The sequence below is a fragment of the Microtus ochrogaster genome, chromosome 8 (assembly GCF_000317375.1).
Source record: "Microtus ochrogaster isolate Prairie Vole_2 chromosome 8, MicOch1.0, whole genome shotgun sequence".
Taxonomy (NCBI): Eukaryota; Metazoa; Chordata; class Mammalia; order Rodentia; family Cricetidae; genus Microtus; species Microtus ochrogaster.
Window position 1 is genome coordinate 32,258,127 of NC_022015.1, and position 17,262 is coordinate 32,275,388.

Consider the following 17,262-nt stretch of genomic DNA (forward strand, 5'->3'; position numbering starts at 1 on the left):
CTGTGCTGCAATTGCCAGATACTCATTTCAAAGCCTTGCTGTGGGAAGCTCAGGAACATTGCTAAATGCTAGTTATGCACTAGATGGTGTTTATATCTACTGGGTTAAGTAAATGTGCTGCAGAATTAATTTTGTTTGTTACCTGTTACTTTGAAAAGTACATCTATAGCCGGCAAGATGGCTCAGTGGGTAAGAGCGCTTGCCATCAAACCCCATGACCAATGATTAAAGAGAGAACCGATAACTGGAACGTATTCTCTGATCTCGGTAGCATGTGTGCCTGAACTACTATACACCATACAGACAAATTAAATAAAAATGTAAAGAATGAACCCACTGGGAGAACTCTTATTGCAAAAGGGTTCTGGTGTATCTGTAGCACTGTTTCTTTTAAGGAGATGCATTCCCTAAGGCTAAGATGCAGTAGCCCCACGGGTCAGGGCTTTCTGGTGGTCTAGACTAGTTAGGACAACCCTGCTCACTATTTCGCTAGCAGCTCCGTCCCACTTCCAGGATCAACTAACTGGCTCTGCCTCAGAGAAATGTCTTGATTCCATCTACATCTAGGACTAACTCTGCTCTTCCAACCAGCACTCCTCCCATCCATCCCAGCTCTCCTATGGTGGTTAAAATTCCCAACTCAACTGGGTATGGAATGTGGATCGCAGCTGGCAAGCACCTACTTTGAACAAACTTTTTATTTTTCTTTCTTTCTTCTTTCTTTCCTTCCTTCTTTCCTCCCTTCCTCCCTCCCTTCTTCCTTCCCTTTTGTTCTTTTTTTTTTTGGCAGTCTCAAGCTATAGCCCAGGCTGGCCTCAAACTCAATAAACCTGCCACAGCCTCTGAGTGCTGCGATTATAGGAGCACACCAATACACTTGTTTCTTAAAAGGATTTTTAATTTTTCTGTTTCTGGATGCCAACAACTTTCGGTCTTGTAAGCAAAGTCTTTCCTACTTAAGGAACTGGGCGGACGTGTTAGGAAATTGCAAAATCCCATACACTTGGTCTGCAGTCCCACTCTTTGCAGACCCAGAGCCCGGGCTGGAGGAGGCTCCTCCCCAATTCTCTGTGATCTCGGTCTCTTCCACGACCCACCACCGTCTGATTCCCCGTACTCGCAAGGGCCAGGACCTCGGCTGAAGTCGCGTTCCCCTTCTGGGCCAGGACCGAAGGTCCCAGAGCTCCAGGTTCCCAACAAGAGTGAGCAGGCTGCAGGTACCTGAGCTCGCGGCTCCTTTAAGAGGTGCCTTGGTAGCAGGGTCGTGACGTCATGGGAGAGGAGGGTGGAATGTGCGCGTAACCGCGGCAGGGCGGGGCAAAGCCAGGGGAGGACCTAGGGTTCTGACTGACAGAAAAACTCCATAGGCCTCTCCTCGCCTCTTTCTGGTGTTGGCTCCTCCCCTCCCTAGGCCCAGCTCTTGTAAGCAGACCCCGCCCCTGCTCAGGCCCCGCCCCTCAGTCTGGTTCGGTCGCGAGGCCCCGCCCTTCCAGCGGACCCTGAGCGGGGGAGAGGAGGCCCCGAGGCGGTAGGCTGCCCGCAGGCCCCTCCCCACCCTTAGGCCCCGCCTCCGGCGCGACCACCAGCCCCGCCTCCTAGGGTCCCACCCTCCGTGGGGCGGGACTTGCCCCAGCCGGAGTCGGCGGCGGCGGCTGCGGGAACTTTCCCGGCGGGTCTAATGGCTGCGCGCGGGCCGCTGTGAGGCGCGGCGGCGAGCGGGCGCGGGGCCGCGGAGCAGCGAAGAGCCAGCGACCGCGAGGCTGGAGCCCCGGCCAGGCCCGGTCCGACCCGCGGAGCCCGCGATGCGCCCCGGTGCTGTCCCCCGGCGCAGCTGACGCCCCGCGGCCCCGCGAGACCCCAGCCCGCCCGGCCCCGCAGGAAGCGGCCGCCGCCACCCAGTCCAGCGCCCGCTCCGCCCGGGCACCATGGCGGGGAAGGCGGCCGCCCCCGGCACCGCGGTCCTGCTGGTCACGGCCAACGTGGGCTCGCTCTTCGACGACGTAAGTGCCGCGCCGTCGGCTAGGGAGGGGCGGCTGTGGGCCAGGAGTCTCCCAGCCCCGGACCCTGACATCCCCATTTCCAGCTGGAGACCCTAAATTCCTGCCTCTACAGCGCCTTCTACAGCCACGGACCCCGGGCCAGTTGTCTTTTGGACGTGTGACTCTGATGCTCCTTACCCACAGCGGGGAGACACGGACCAGGAATCCCCCAGGCCCCTGACCCTGACCCCATAGTAGGACCCTAGGCCAGGAAACTTGCAGCAACCCATCCCGGACCTTGACACCGCTTTTTTGGTCCCCGAGGCCAAACTCGAAGACCCGACTTTTGAACCTCCGTCTTAACCCAGACTACCGGAACCTAGCCTAAGTCTGGATCTTTGAGTCCTGATGCTGGTACCTTGCTGTGATCCAAACAGAGCAAATCCCTATCCCGCTTCTGCTCCCTAACTCCAGAGCCACACAGTACTGATCTGGAATTTTGACCCAGAATCCTGGTACTTGGATGCCCTGGCCTCTAAACCTCACCACATGCTGACCGCAGGTCTCCTGATTGAATCTCGACCCCCCAGTTTCTGACTCAGATTTTTCAAAGTCTGCATTCTGACTCCAGAAACCCAGCTTTCAGATTTTGGTCCCTTGTCCTCCCAACCCAGACCACACTGACCCTGAATTCCTACATCTACCCTTGGCCTCGGAGCATGAATCCTGGCCTCTAATTCTGCTCCCTGGCCCTATCCCTGAGCTTTTCTCACAAAGTCACAAATAGACCTCACCCCCAAATCTTGAGCTCCATTGTCTGAGTCCTGCCTGGTCCCTAGATTCCATTCCTTGGCCCTGTTTTTCGGTGGTGGTGGGGTCCTGAGGTGTGAAGCACCCTTATTTTAGCATGTAACAGGTAATCACACTAGTTCTCAAATGAAGCAGCTCTATTCAAGCCCTGGAGGACTTTATAATCCTTGTTTACTAAATGAAAAGGTGTTGAAAAGCTCTTCAAGGCCAAAAATGATGCCAAAGCCCTTTATCTCCTAGGGCTGCTCCTCCAGTCCTCAGTCCCACCCTGAAACCCAGGGTTCTCTTCTCTGGGAGCCAGAGGGGAGCTGAGGCCCGGGACACCGGGAGCTCCCAGGAGCAGGCTGGGGCTGACCTAGTTCAGCATTGCAGCCACGGTGCCACCCCGCTGTTGGTACTTAAACTGCCAACCCAAATAAAGCAGAATGTGGCTCCAAGTGGCATGCTTGTTTAAGAAGAAAGGGTAATGTCACAGATGGAACTATGAAGCCACGTATTCCCCTTTCTCCCTCTCTTCTCCTTGCCTAGGTGAACAGTTGGGCCAATGCCGGGGCTTGGATACAGGCCTGATGTAGATTTCAGGGGAGGGTCCTGTTTCCTTCCTGGCAGCAAGCATGGGAGAAGAGTTTCATTGAGCTGAGTTCTCAGACAGTGGAGGCTTGATTTTTATTAGTAAAAAGCAGGCGTTATTGCTGTATTTTGTGATTTAACTTATAAACATGCGAGTGTTCTAGTCCCCTGCTGGAGAGACACTGTCTATCCTCTCAAGGTGTGGACAGCTTGCTGTAGTTTCACGTGTGATCGTTTTCTACAAGGGCCTGTATGGGTGTGTGCCCGTATATTTAGCATTCTATTCTAGGCCTTCCAGTAACATGTCACTGTAGCGTGGTTTTGTTCAGATGATTCAGATCCGTTAGCTGTGGCTTCAAAGCCTCAGAAATGTCAGGAAAATTAGGCATGGCAGGACACTTTCATCTCCAAGGGAAAAGAATTTTGCAGTGAAAACATTCTTTCTAGTAATTTTTGATTCTGAGTTCTAGAGTTTTTGTTGTGTTTCAATCATACACATATGCACTTCTTTCTGATGACATTAAAGAGGGTGTCTTACTTCACCTTCTTTTTGGAACAGGAACTTATCAGGTAGTCCTGGCTGGCCTGGAACTCACTGTGTACACCAGGTAGATAGAGATCCACTTGCGTCTGCTGGGATTGAAGATGGCACACCACCATGCCCAGCTTACCTCACTTCTGTTTAGCAACATGTTGTCTGAATTTTTATGTTTTTTTTACGGCTGTCTGGGGTTTTGCACTGCATCTGTATGTAGAAGAAGTATTTGTCTTGGTGAATTGTACCTAAGTTAATTCTGAACCAGTCCCCAGGGCCAGTCATACCCTCAATGGAATGACCACGAAGGGCATACTTGTATTCTGGGGCCTGCTTCCTTGGTGGGGGTTTGGGGGCTGTGGGAAAGAAGCTGGGGAGAGAAAGTGGCGAATTCTCAAGTGAGGTAGATTTTAATTTGTTGGTTATACTAGACTCAGAAAACGTGCTTGTGATTGACTGTGCGTGCTCCTTGGTGAGCCCCTGATGACAGACGACCTCTCCATCCGTGTTCGGGACTGTAAAGGAGTTTTCAGTGGGAAACAAGCTCGGTTCTGCCCAGCCCAGCACAGCGCCTTAGCTGCTGCCTAAGGGAGTCGGTTCCCAGGAGGAAAGTGTCCGATTTGAAACAGTCACGCGGGCTCTGAAGGCATTTTTTCCTTTTATGCACAAGCAGTAGGTAGTTTGTTTTTGCATTTGTAGTTTTGACAGTCTTCTCTCTGATGCCCCCCTCCTCTTCCTAATCCAGAGGCGACCTCTCTTAAAACAACATGTAATTTTTTTTTTTTTTTACATTGGGCTTGAACCCCAGACTTCCCTCCTTAGCTATAGGCCCCAGCCCATGTATGTAAATTTTAATCACAGCTTTGTCGTCAGCACCCTGGGATCTCCAGAACATCTTGTTCAGCCTGCTCTTGTCTCACCAGCAATCCTGGCTGGCATCCTTGCCTGGCAGGGTGGCCCACTGCAGTTACTGAGCTGTGGTGCTGAGGGCCTTCAGGTTGCTTCTAGCCCTTTGACCTTATAGTGTTATCCAAATGCATCACTGTAGGCAGACTTTTGTCTTGTGTTTTTAAAAAACTGTGGAAGCTCGTGTGTGTGTGTGTGTGTGTGTGTTGTACTATCAGTAGTCATTGTGTTAGATGTCAAAACTGAAAATGTTAAGCACAGAACACTCAGCCGACACTCCGTTTGCTGGCAGAGGAATTGGTCACTTTAACCCGGTGCCAGGGCAGGGAAGCTCCATGGTCCCTTTAGTGGGAGTGAGAGAGTTGAAGTCATTGCACGGTGTCAGGAAAAAAAGCAATCTCAGTCACTCTTTGAGAGTCTTTGGTCCATTTTCTGTGGACTTCTGTCCCAGCTGGTGACCCTTCAGAAGTAGTTTTCCAGGTAGCTGGGGGAACCTGCAACTTTCTGTCTTACTAGTAGTGACTGCCACATTGCCTCTCACTGGCTCCTAGTTTGACTTGGTGTCCCTGGGAGAGGAGTGGGTGACCTGGGCCATGCCTGTTACTGCTCTGCTGATCTGGTCGGTGTTTTAACCAGTGTGCTTTTAGCTCTAGGCTTCTCACTCATTGACTGGCAGCGGATGGAGAAGGTAAATGCTGGAGAGCTTGCTTCAGAGTTCTTCTCACCCTTACATGGTTAGGCTGTGCTGGCCCTTGGTCCTGCTATGTTTTCAGAGTCAGATGTCATTTGGAGCTGGTTTCCTGCTTTGCTTAGTATACTCCCAAATGGCCCTTTCCAGGCAGTCATGGTCTTGGAGAACTGGCAGTGAATTGGTGGGGACCGAGGGTCCCTAGTCAGCAGGTATTCTTGGGCCATGGGATGGGGAGAGGCAGGTCAGAACTGCTGCGGGTGGATAGACTCAGGCAGACAGCCTGGCCCACTTTCCTCTCCCTCCTGCCTCTTCTGATTTATCTCCACTGCCAGTGTGGAAGGGGCTGTAGTTCTGACTTCCTGAGGTCGGTTCTGTCCTCCTAACAGCCTTCACAAGGGCAGTCTTCACTTTACTCTTTCCAGATTCTGCTCCACACTTCACTCTGGGACTCTTGGCGCCAGGACTAGCATTATTTCCTTGCACTCAATGCAGGAAAATTCAAGTCACCTCAAAGGGAAGCTCCCTGCATTGGCTGTCACCCTCTGTTGCTTCTGCCCACCAATTGTACGTTTGCCACCTCTGTGGATCTGTCTATTCTGGAGGTTCCTGGTTCCTGGAAGTGGACCTGTGGAGCATGTGGCTTTTGCGTCTGGCTTTTTTCTTTTTTTAACTTAGCCAGGAGTCATCAGAATCTTTCCTGTCATAGCATACATCAGTGTGCTTCATTCCTATCTGTGGATGGACAGTTGTCCTTGTGTGCTTGTGTTTGTCCAGTGATCAGTTAGTGAGCATTGGACTGTTTTTGCATCTTGTTTGTGAAAACTGTTGTGAACTCTGGTGTATGTGTTCTTGTGCATGGGCGTTTTCTCGCTCTCAGGGCCTTGCAGAGGACTTGCTGAGTCCTGAAGAAACTGTGTCCTGCCTCTGGAGGTGCTACCACGCTGTCCCATTTCTTCTCTCTCTCTCTCCCTAATGTATGTGTGTATATATGTATATATATATATATCCTACATATACACACACTCACATATATTACATTACTATTCCAGGTGTGTGTTTTGCCTGAATGTATGTCTGTACAGCAAGTGTGTACTTGGTGCCCACAGAGGTCGGAAGAGGGCCTTGGATTTCCTGGGAGTGGAGTTACAAATGGTTCTGAGCTATGTGGGTGCTAGGAATCAAACTAGGGTCCTATTTAAGAGCAACATGTGCTCTTAACTGCTGATCCAACTCTCCAGCCCCCTGACCACAATCATTTCACATTCCCCCTTGTGGTTCTTGATTTCTCCACATCCTTCCCAGCACCTAACCTATTGCTCTTTTTCTTTATGTGCATTGGTGTTTTGCCATGGGTGTCAGGTCCCCTGGAACCGGAGTTATAGACAGTTGTAAGCTGCCATGTGGGTGCTGGGAATTGAACCTGAGCCTCTGAAAGAGCAGTCAGTGCTCTTAACCGCTGAACCATCTCTCAGCATCTGCTTTTTTCCTCCTAAGACTTGACTTCTTGGAAATTCTGTAGTTGCTTCTCCTTTCCCACTTCTCAGGATGGTATACTCAGATAAGCCACACCTTCTCTGGCCATGCTCACTTCCTGGTCCTCACCTAGATTCCATTTCTCTTTGTGATGCCCAACACTGCAGGAGAGAGGCTGAAGCTGAGACCGAGGCTAAGATGGGCTATGCAGCACAGGGGGCCCAGCTAGGCCCACTGCAGCCAGCCTCCACAGAAGACCAGCATTCTCTTTTTAAAAAGTTATTTTTAGCCAGGCAATGGTAGTCCAAACCTTTAATCTCAGCACTGGGGAAGCAGAGGCAGGTGAATCTCTAAGTTTGAAGACAGACTGGTCTTCTACAGAACGGTCAGATTTACACAGAGAAACCCTGTCCAAAAAACAAAACAAAGCAACCAAAAAACCACACACACACAACATCAAAACACATTTTTCTTAAGTGTGTGTGTGTGTTGTATAAATGTATGAGTACATAAGTATGGTGCCTATGGAGATCATAAGAGGACATTTATCCCCTGGAACTGTGTGCTAGGAATCGAACTTGGGTCCTTTGTAAGAGCAGGACATGCTCTTAACCAGTGAACCATTCTTTTTAGTACTTTCTTGAAGTGGGACTGACTCACTTGTCTCTTTATTCATTGTCAGAGCATGTGGCCTGGCCTTTCCTGCTGGAAAAGGCTATTTTCAATATTTAGAATTTTGAGATACAGCTCGTGGTTATCTATTTCCATGCTGTGACTGCCTCTCTCCGCAACTCTCCCAATGTGAAGGGGCTGGGACTATGTGTCTCTCCATTTAGTCTCAGGATAGGCAGGTAGTAGCTAAGAAGTCTCAGTGTTCCTCCATTTGACACTGCTGTTTGTGCCAGAGATTTCAGCAGGCAGACTGAATTATGGTCAGATTCCTGAAAGCATAAGACAGGATCACCGAGCAGTGGTGGTGCACACCTGCAATCCCAAAACTCTGGAGGCAGAGGCAGGTGGATCTCTGAGTTCAAGGACAGCCTGGACTACAGAATGAGTTCCAAGATAGCAAGCACTACACAGAGGACCCTTGTCTCCACCCCCATGTCTCCCCCCAAAAGTAAGACAGGACGGCTCTCCTCGCCCAGAGTGACAGGATCAAGTGAGACTGTATTGCAACATTTATATTACTGTTGCTGGTGCTTCTGACCACTGTATGAAACCATTTCTGATTTGTAAACACAGGTGACTTTCCACAGACATCATTTCCTGGCTGCTTTCAATGTTTAGGGTTTTGAGATACAATGTTTAGAATGTAGAGATCCACCTGGTGGTCGTCTGCTTCCATGCTATGCTTGTCGCCAACTCCAGATCTGTCCCAGTGTAAAGGATCTGGAGCCATGTGTCTCTGTTATTGACTAGTGTTTGAGAGTGCAGTGTCCCTCTGTTAGACTGCCATCCTCCCTGTGGCCTACTTTAATTGCTCCAGAGGTGTTGAGGGGCTTGGGTGCATGGGGGTGGTTTGAAATATTAAATATTTTCCATATTTGAAGTAAGCACTTTGAGTAGAGCTGTTGGATGGCCCAGTGACATTTGGGAGCATTTGTGGTTCACATGGTCCACATAGACACTTGAGCAGTCTCATGCTTTCCCAGTAGCAGGGATGGGCTCTCTGCTTGGATTTGGAATCTGATGGGTGTTTTCATGGTCTGATTGGGAAGTCACAGAAACCCAGCCCAGATCTGCCTCTGTGAAGGGTCTTGGGAGTTCCTGTCCCCGCCAGTGAGACTACAGCTGAGAGTCTTTGACTCATGAAGAGGAGCCAGCTTCCCTAAGTTACAGCTGGGAGAGTGTGCGCTCTCTCTGGAAATGGCCTTAGCTCTGAGGTGTTCACTTTCTATCCTGTGCTGCTCAGTGACAGCTCACACTAGGTGTCCTGCCCTGATGTGAACTCACTGAATGATCAGTATGACTGAGACAGGGAAGGCAGACCTGTGCCCCTCCCAGTGCAGTGACTGAGTCCTTTCCATTTGTGAGGATATTTAGGATTTTCCCAGACTGACAGACTCTCCAAAGGCCTGGGGAGGTGCCTATGCTGGCCAGGCTTTTGGTGCTATTAGGTAGTCAGGTAAGGCCTTGGCCAGCTAGGTCTGCCTTGCAAGCATTACCTTTGGAGTTGCAGGGAGAGAATTTGGAAGGTCTGGCCTCTCCTCTTTCCTGGAGAGTAGATTAGGTTTTGGCCTTCAGGCATAGTGAAACCTAGAAACGTCCAGAACTAATTCTCTGGGAAGGCAGTACTGAACTGTTTCACCCAGCCTGGTGTTGAGCTCCTCAGTTGACTAAGGACCCTGGTGCAAACCTCCTGACAAAATACGGTGTGAGAAAACTTTCTGGGCTTTCCTTAGTGATGAACGATAGTGGAGCATCCACAATGTAAGACCGATGAAAGGCCATTGTCTGTGTCGATGCTAGGATAATTTTGATCCAGACTCTGATTTAATAATACTTTAGTATTGGCAGATTGGGAGTGGCATGCACCAGCTTAATGCAGCATCCCTGTGGGCTCTGTGGGAGGCTGGCTCCTCACTGTTGGTCCTTAGCCCACAGTTTCTCACAACTGCTCTGTTTTGTGAGCATGTCTTTGGACTTTCTCTCCGAGACACTTGAGTCACTGTTGTGCTTCTGCTTGGCATTAGTGATAACAATACCCTGGTGCCTGTGTGGCTCCTCCAACATTTAAACTGTGAAGGGTTGTTTTGAGAGGTGGCATGCCACTAGAGGAGTGATTGCTGGATGCCCCATGCCATAGAGAGGAGCTGTATCAGCTGGTCCTCTGTAGGATGCTTGGGATGTTATCTTGTATAGGTCAACCCTTATGATGCAAAGGGTCTTAGGCCCTGGCCAGGGCTCTGGGTGGGCAGGGCTTAATGTTTGATGTAAGAGGATCCTGCCCTGGGTGTGATATCAGGACACCAGTGCTTTGCAAGTCCAGAACACACTGCATCTGGGTTTGTTTTCCCTTTTGTAAATGGAATGCCTTCAAATCATTTCCAGGAGTATCTCCATGGACTAGTTACTGCAGAATTCTGACATACTGATTGACCATTGTGACCATGAGCCATTTGTCTTCTTGATTAGCTCTCTGATGAGGGTATGGTGCTTTTCCTTGAAGTTTGCTGAGGCTCTGGGTTATTCTCCCTGCCTTTTGTCCTGGGGTATGCGTGTAGAACAGAGCTAGCTGCCTTTTCACATTGGAACTGTTGGACTAGCTCCTGCTTTCTGATCTGGCCCCACTCCTCCTCTAAACTGGCTACACTTCAGAACACAGTCTCCATGATGAATCTAACTCTTATCATCCTCATTCAACCTCACATGGTTGGACTTTCCAGCTGGTGCGCTTGCCTGTTCAGATTGTTCCCAGGCCTTTCTCTCCCCTTAGAGGCTCAGATAGACCACATCCCCAGTCAGCATGGACCTTGCCGTCTGCTACCTTTCTTTAAAAATATATTAATTTCTGTGTGTGTGTGTTTGTGTATGTGTATGTAGGTGCCCACGGAGGACAGAAGAGGGCACTGGATCCCTGGAGCTAGAGCTTCAGGTGGTTGTGAGTGCTGGGAACATGGATGCTGGGAACCAAATGGGTTTTCTAGGAGAGCAGTGCGTTCTGAACTGCTGAGCCATCTCTTCAGTGCCCCATGCCCTCTCTTGTCAGACATGTGACCCTGGATCATCTTCTGCTCCTGCCTGTTGATGCTTCAGCAAGCCAGAATCACCTGGAAATCTGGTTAAGTATGCTAAAGCAGAGAGGAGGCCACCTGTCTGCCAGTGCTGCTGGGCAAGCACAAGGCTCTTGAGGCCTTGCCTCCGCCCTCCTAGCTTGATGTGTGGAACTTGCTGAGTCCCTAGGGACAGCAGCCTCATCTTCACTTTATCTCTGTGTGCTGAGCTGCTGTCACATGGCTGGCCAACCATTCACTGAGCCTGAACGCATGTGGCTAACGGTTATAGCCTCCTGTATGACCTGGCACTGGTCCCCGAGGAACCTCATCTCTTGCAGCTTTGCTCTCTGGCTGCCTTGGCCTGCTGGAACACTTGGGACTCTCCAGAAGTCTTGCTTCTGCACTGGTGCGGGCTCCCCTGCTCTTGTTTCCTCTTCTCCCTCACAGTGCTTGTTGCTCAAGTAGAACACATTTCTACATCTGTGGCCTCTGAACCACTGTTCTTTCCTAGGGACGCCTGGCTCCAGATCCCTGCAGGGGCAGGGGCTCTCACTGATCCTTCCAGGACCAGCTTATGTCCTGGCTTTGGGTAATGTTTAGAGCTCTTCTTGCCTGCCCCTCTCTTCTCCTGCCTGAAGGGATTCCAGGCTTTGCTTTGTCATGTTGTTTTTTCCCTGTTGACAGCTTTTGACATAAGCATTACATCCAGATGCTTGGCCTCTGACAGTAACCCTGTGCGTGGTTTGGGGTTCTCCACGAGTGGATAGAGGGCAGGAGTGGAGCCTGGTGGGTTTCCTTGAAGTTGTTGATACCCATGTCAGGATGAAGGTGGAGACTGGGTGGGAAGTGTCCTAAGTCAGCTGACACCAAAGGCAATGTGTTGTCCTACCACAGTGTCATTAGCATTGGCTCGCTCTGCTTGCACCTCATGTGCCATAGGGATAAAGTATGGTCAGACACACTTTTGTGGTTAGTGCAAAAGTCTAAAACTTTTGAACTGTAAGTTCAAGTTTCTCCCTCTTTTCCTTTAAACACTTTTATTGAGGAATAATAAATGTGCATACCATTTGATTTACCTAGGAGGCTGTACAGGTCAATGACTTTTGGAAAATGCCTGCATTTATGCAGCTGTTGCCATGAAGCGGTTTTGCAACACTTCCCGCCTGGCCCTCCGCAGTGCTTGGCCCCAGCTCCTGGCCCCAGCTCCTGGCCCCAGTTCCTGACCCCACCCACTTCAGCTCTGCTGTCCTGTTAGATTCTGTCTTTCATGAAGTTTTCACATCATGGACTCATATGATGTTCAGTCTGATGTCTGGTTTCTCTCACTGAGCACGGTGTGATGATTTTGAGGTTCCTCGGTTTTGTGTGTCAACAGTTGACCTGGGCTCATGGCTGAGTTGTATTGCACTGTATGGTCACATGGTTCATTCATTCCCAGTAGGCAGGCCTTTGGGGTACAGTGAGTTACTAAACATTGGTTCTAATAAGTCCTTGCCTTCCTGGGGCTTCCAGTTCTGTGTGGGTGTAGGTGCTCGCTTTCCTGGGACTAATTGAACAATCAGTGTGTGAGTATTTCTGGGTGTGCACCATTTCATACCCTTCCATTAGTGTGTAGGGTTCAGCCCTTTGCCGTGCAAGCATCTGGTGGTGCCTTCCTGATGATGAGTGTGCACGGGGTGCCCTATGTCTTTCTCACCTCTTCTTTTCGATAGTGGCATCCTACAAGTTCGTTCCTTTGCTATATTGATAATGGTTTGGCAGTGACTGTGGTGGGCAGCTCCATGGCTGCTGTCCTTCTGCTCACCTCTCTAGGAGGGGTTCAGGGTTCTGGGACCCCTCCACTGAAGGCCCCATGTACTTGGACAAACAGGCAGGTGGGATAATGTTCCTCCCTTGAGTACAGTTCATTCAGGTGAAGCAGGAGTAGGTGTTCTCCCAGGAAAACTCAGTGGGAGATCCTCTCCTGTTGCCTACAGGTGCAGGAAACATGGGGCTGAGGTGGGATTTCCAGGACCCTCACTGGCTACTGACCTAGTATTCTTGTTCTTTCCCAATTACCTTCTCCCTGGGGTCTGGATTTGTGTTTGTACATCTGTGCGCAAGTCTGAGAGGCACTTTGTGACAGCTCTGTGGACCTGTCCCCCAGACCCTTTGTAGGATGGTGGTCCTGTGGTAGGTAGGTCATGGCATGCTGGGAGGGGGCATTGCCACCAGACAGGTGCTTCTTTGGGCTTGCAGTGGTATTCCTTGAGGCTACGTGGGAAACATCTGTCTGTGATGGGATGGTCTTGGTAGCAGGTAGCTATCTTGGTTTAGGCTGTCAACCCAGGCAGCCACTGTAGGAGAGTAGGGGTGTTAACTGCAGTTGGGAGGCATCTGGCTGCCTCAGGGGTAGGAGAACCAGAGGAAGGCTAGATTTGGTCTCGTTTCTCTATTTAGGAGGATCCATGACCTGGTTTCTTAGGGTGGGCTCCTTAGTATTGCAGGGCCATTTTGCTGAGCCTGGTTGTTGCCTCTCTGGGAGTTTGCTATTGGCATAGTTTGGGTGTGTGGCCCTGGGTCCATTTGGGCTTGCGGCTCCATTATACTAGGCCCTATCTGAGGTCCTGAGTAGAAGCCAGGGAGGCCTACTCTTCAGCCCTGAGCAGCTTCACTCGTCTACCTTTTGGTGATTGCTCACTGCATGATGAGTAGGGACATCTTTGGGCTGCTGGCTCTGATCACCCGGGTGACACACATGTAGGTTTTGAGAGCCAGCAGTTCCTCCTGTGGACTCTGAGAGCCTTCTCCTGGAAGAATAGGTTGCTATTCTCATTGGTCAGTGAGCTCCTGGGGTGTTTGGGGGTTGTGTACTGGTTGCGGGCTACAGAGCTTTGTTGAGGGGGGGCTTCAATGGACACTTGCTTTGTCCAGCTCAGTGTCAAGTGTTCCTAGCATCTTGGAGCAGCTGTGCATGATCTAGGGTCGTTTGGAGTCACTCTCCTAGGGTTTGTTCTGCTGGGATGGCATCGTCCGAGGAGCAGGCAGATTTCTGAGGACATGTTTTGCTGCTTTTCTCCTTCATCACAGTTGGGGTTTTTCAGATCTGTCATAACTTCCTGTTTTGTTATAACGATCTGGGGGCCCTCACTGTTGCAGTCAGATGGTGTACTCTGCACTGTCCAGGTGGGAGGAAAGGGCCAGGTCATGTGTGGGAGACAGGAGTGAGCCTTGGCAACTGACCAGTAAGGTAAACAAAACAGTGCCCTGTGACAAACATGAAGCTGTCTGAGGACCCTCCACTGAGTCAGATGGGGTCTCACCTCCACCAACCTGCCTTACTTGGTGCAGAAGCTTTGGGGGGTTTCCCCCACCCCAGACCAGCTTGCTGTTACCTTTACAGAGCTCCAATTTCCCTTGGCTCTGCTGGATCTTAAAGGAAAGACAGGACCTGGGGAGGGCATGCTGGGCAGTGAGGAGAGGCCCCTGGCAGGAGGGCCTTGGTCTACTGAATGCTTTCCAAGGTACTTTGCATGTCAGGCCTGTCACCCTCATGGCTCTGGGGGCTCTGCCTCCCTCTGCAAGGACACTGGTGACCCATCTTCCCCACAGCCTGGGACCCTACTCCTCCAGCTTTAGAGCATAATTCTGACCAAGAAGCTCTTCACGGAGCCAGTCTCGAATAGCCTAGAACCAGAGATGCTCTGGTGTGGAGAGCACATGGCCCCTGGTGCAGATGGCAGGAGCAGAGTCCTGAAGGCTTTGCTTTGGAGGTTCAGAGCCAGCTGGAAAGGCAAGGAAGGGGGTGGCTGTTGGGGTATTGTGACACAGGAGCAAAGTCAGGAAATGGGGAGCTCTGTGTCTGATACAGCAGACAGTAGTAGGAACAAGCACTGTGGGCTAAGAGAGGAGCTGCCTGTTTCTGGTTCTCAGGCCTTTGCTTCTTTTCAGTGAACATGGTCCTTGGTCTGGGTTTGCGTTAGTGGGAAGGTATGGTGAGTTGTGGGGTGCCATGTCTGCTCCATTGCTGTTGTTGTTCCTGAGAGTGGGGATTTGAGTCTGGTTGAGTCCCTGAGCTGACTGTAAATTGTGTCTTTATATACAGATAAGCAGATGCTCCCATGGAAGAGGTTGCACTGGAGGTGGAGTTGGGGAGTATAGGAGCTCCAAGTGACCTGGGACTTCTGGGCTATGGGGATGGTCCAACGACAGGATCCTGGACAATAGGGACATGGTGGTATACCTAGGGGCTGTGAATAACGGTCCCAAAGACACTAATGCATGATTTTTCTTCCATTTTATTGTTTTGAATAAAATTCTACTTGGGGAGGGGTCCCATATAGCCTAGTGTTAAAAGGAATCTAACACCTATGCTTTGATGACCTCAGTGACCATATTCTCCTGCAGTGGTGTGGATAGATGCAACGCTGCCCTCCCTATTCACATTCTGGAGGGCAAAACGGCATGAGCTGCATGTGCAGTGGAAGAACTTCATAGTCTTTCAGTGGTATTTGCATTAGGGTCTGTCTTAACTGATGAGAAGGTGTATTCACTTCTGCATCTGTGCTCATTGTGCCCAGCCTTGACTGAGTTGAGTTGATTCAATGTCCTTCCCAGACCTGCTCAGTGTTGCTTCCTCCAGGATGTTCTTCTGAGCCCTGGTCCTTGTCATTCACCTTGGCTGGCCAAATGCTGTGGGTCTTTAGCTTCCTCAGCTTTCAACTTGCATCTTGTGGCCCTTGCCTTGGAGCTGCATTGCTAGACTGGAGAAGTCTTCATGGAGAGGTTTTGTCATTCCATGGCTGCTTACAGTTTGTGAAGCAATGGGTTCTGCTTTTGTGCACATGATGTGGGTGTGGCCTAAGCCAGCTGCTTCCTTAGGACCAGCGTTTTCCTTATCTCAGCCCCACTGAATGAGCACGTGGGTAACTGAGGCCCTACCTCTTGAATATTTGTTTCGTGTGTGTGTGTGTGTGTGTGTGTGTGTGTGTGTGTGTGTGTATGTGTAATGTGTGCATATCTGTGGAACATTCCTTCTTTTCATTTGGAAGAGTCTGTACTGGTGTCTTTTACTATTATCTATAATTTATAACGTTCAGATAACGCAAAAATACTGTTATAAACTATACAGCTCAGCGTTTCCATGTGTTCACCATCTGTGTGACCACTAGCACTCTCTAATTTCAGGGTACTTTAGCACCCTGAAAAGAAACCTAAAGCTGATTTGTAGTCATTCCCCCTGAAACTTTGACAATGATGAATTTACTTTTTGTCTCTGGGTCACTGGTTCTAGATGTTTCCTTTGAATGGGATTCAGCAGTCTGTGTCCTGTCAGATGCTTTGACTCTGCACAGTATTTTCTGGGATGGCCCATGGTGTGTCTTTGGCAATATTTCATTTGCTTTTATGACCCAGTGCTATTTCTTTGTGTAGATACATATTGCATTTTGTGTGGTACTGATGGACAGTTGTCTGTTGTAGGTAGGGCTGCTGTGAACGTCCGTGTTCAAGCTTTTGTTTGAACATAGGTTTCTATTTTCTTGGGTGTAAACCCAGCAGTGGAGGTGCTGTCCAAGTGAGCTTAGCTTTTGAGGAACTGCTGGGTGCTTTCCACAACCAGGCTGTTTCACGTTCCACTAGCAGTGAGTGACGGTTCCAGTGTTTCCACATCCCCAAACAGCACTTGTTATTGCTCGTCTTTGATAATAACTGTCCCGGTAGGGATAAAGTGATATCTCTGTGGTTTGATGTGCATTTCCCTGACGTTGAGTTTCTTCATGAGCTTATTGGGTATTTATATGTCTACTTTGAAGATTCAAATCCACAGCACATTTAATTTTTTGGAAAAATTGTTATTAGAATTCTATATATATTTTGGGTGCTAGACCCTTACCAACTGTGTGATTCACGATTTGTTTTCCCATTTGGTTTATTGTGTTCATTTTTTGAGTGTTATTTGAGGCATTAGTGGTATTAATTTTGATGGACTATGCCTTGCTTTTTGTTTGGTTGTTTGAGTCTAATTTGAGGTTACAGTGACATCTGTTTTAAGACCTGTAGACAAGCAAGGTAGGGGGTCTTGCTTCTTTTGTATCTAGTCATTCAGTAGAATTTATTGGAAAGATTCTTATTCCCTACTGAACCATCTTACTACATGTGTTGAAAATTTAATTGACTGTGAACATATAAACTCTGTCTGTACTCATTTGTATTTGATTGGTTGACATGTCCATCCTTTTGCTGGCATCAGATTCTCTTGATTACTGTAGCTTTGTAGTAAGCTTTGGAGTCAGAATGAGTCCCTTAATTTTTTTTTTTGTTTTGTTTTGTTTTGTTGTCCTTCTAAGTCGTGCGTTGGCCATTTCCTTCCATTTCTATATGAAGTTTAGGCTTAGCTTGTCAGTTTCCACAAAAAGCCAGCCTGAACTTGGACAGGGGTAATCATGAGTCTGTCGGTTCTTCAGGGGAGTGTTACTATTGCAGTGGTGTGCTTCCAATCAGGCTGAGTTCATCTTAATTTCTCATTTTATTGGTTTTTTAAAGTTAACATACAAAATAAACTCTCTCTCTCTCTCTCTCTCTCTCTCTCTCTCTCTCTCT

The 17,262-nt window shown here is 49.4% G+C and overlaps 1 protein-coding gene across 2 annotated transcripts in view; it reads left to right on the forward strand.

The window, feature by feature from the left end:
- Positions 1–1,575: 1,575 nt before the first annotated feature.
- Positions 1,576–17,262, forward strand: part of Inpp5a (inositol polyphosphate-5-phosphatase A) — a 200,437-nt gene continuing 184,750 nt past the window's right edge. The window contains exon 1 of one of the 2 annotated variants that reach the window (XM_026781193.1): positions 1,576–2,000. In XM_026781193.1, coding sequence (XP_026636994.1) covers positions 1,926–2,000 — 75 coding nt within the window. In that variant the 5' untranslated portion in view covers positions 1,576–1,925. The remainder of the gene's footprint in view (positions 2,001–17,262) is intronic. The other variant, XM_005351446.2, reaches the window with a different exon arrangement.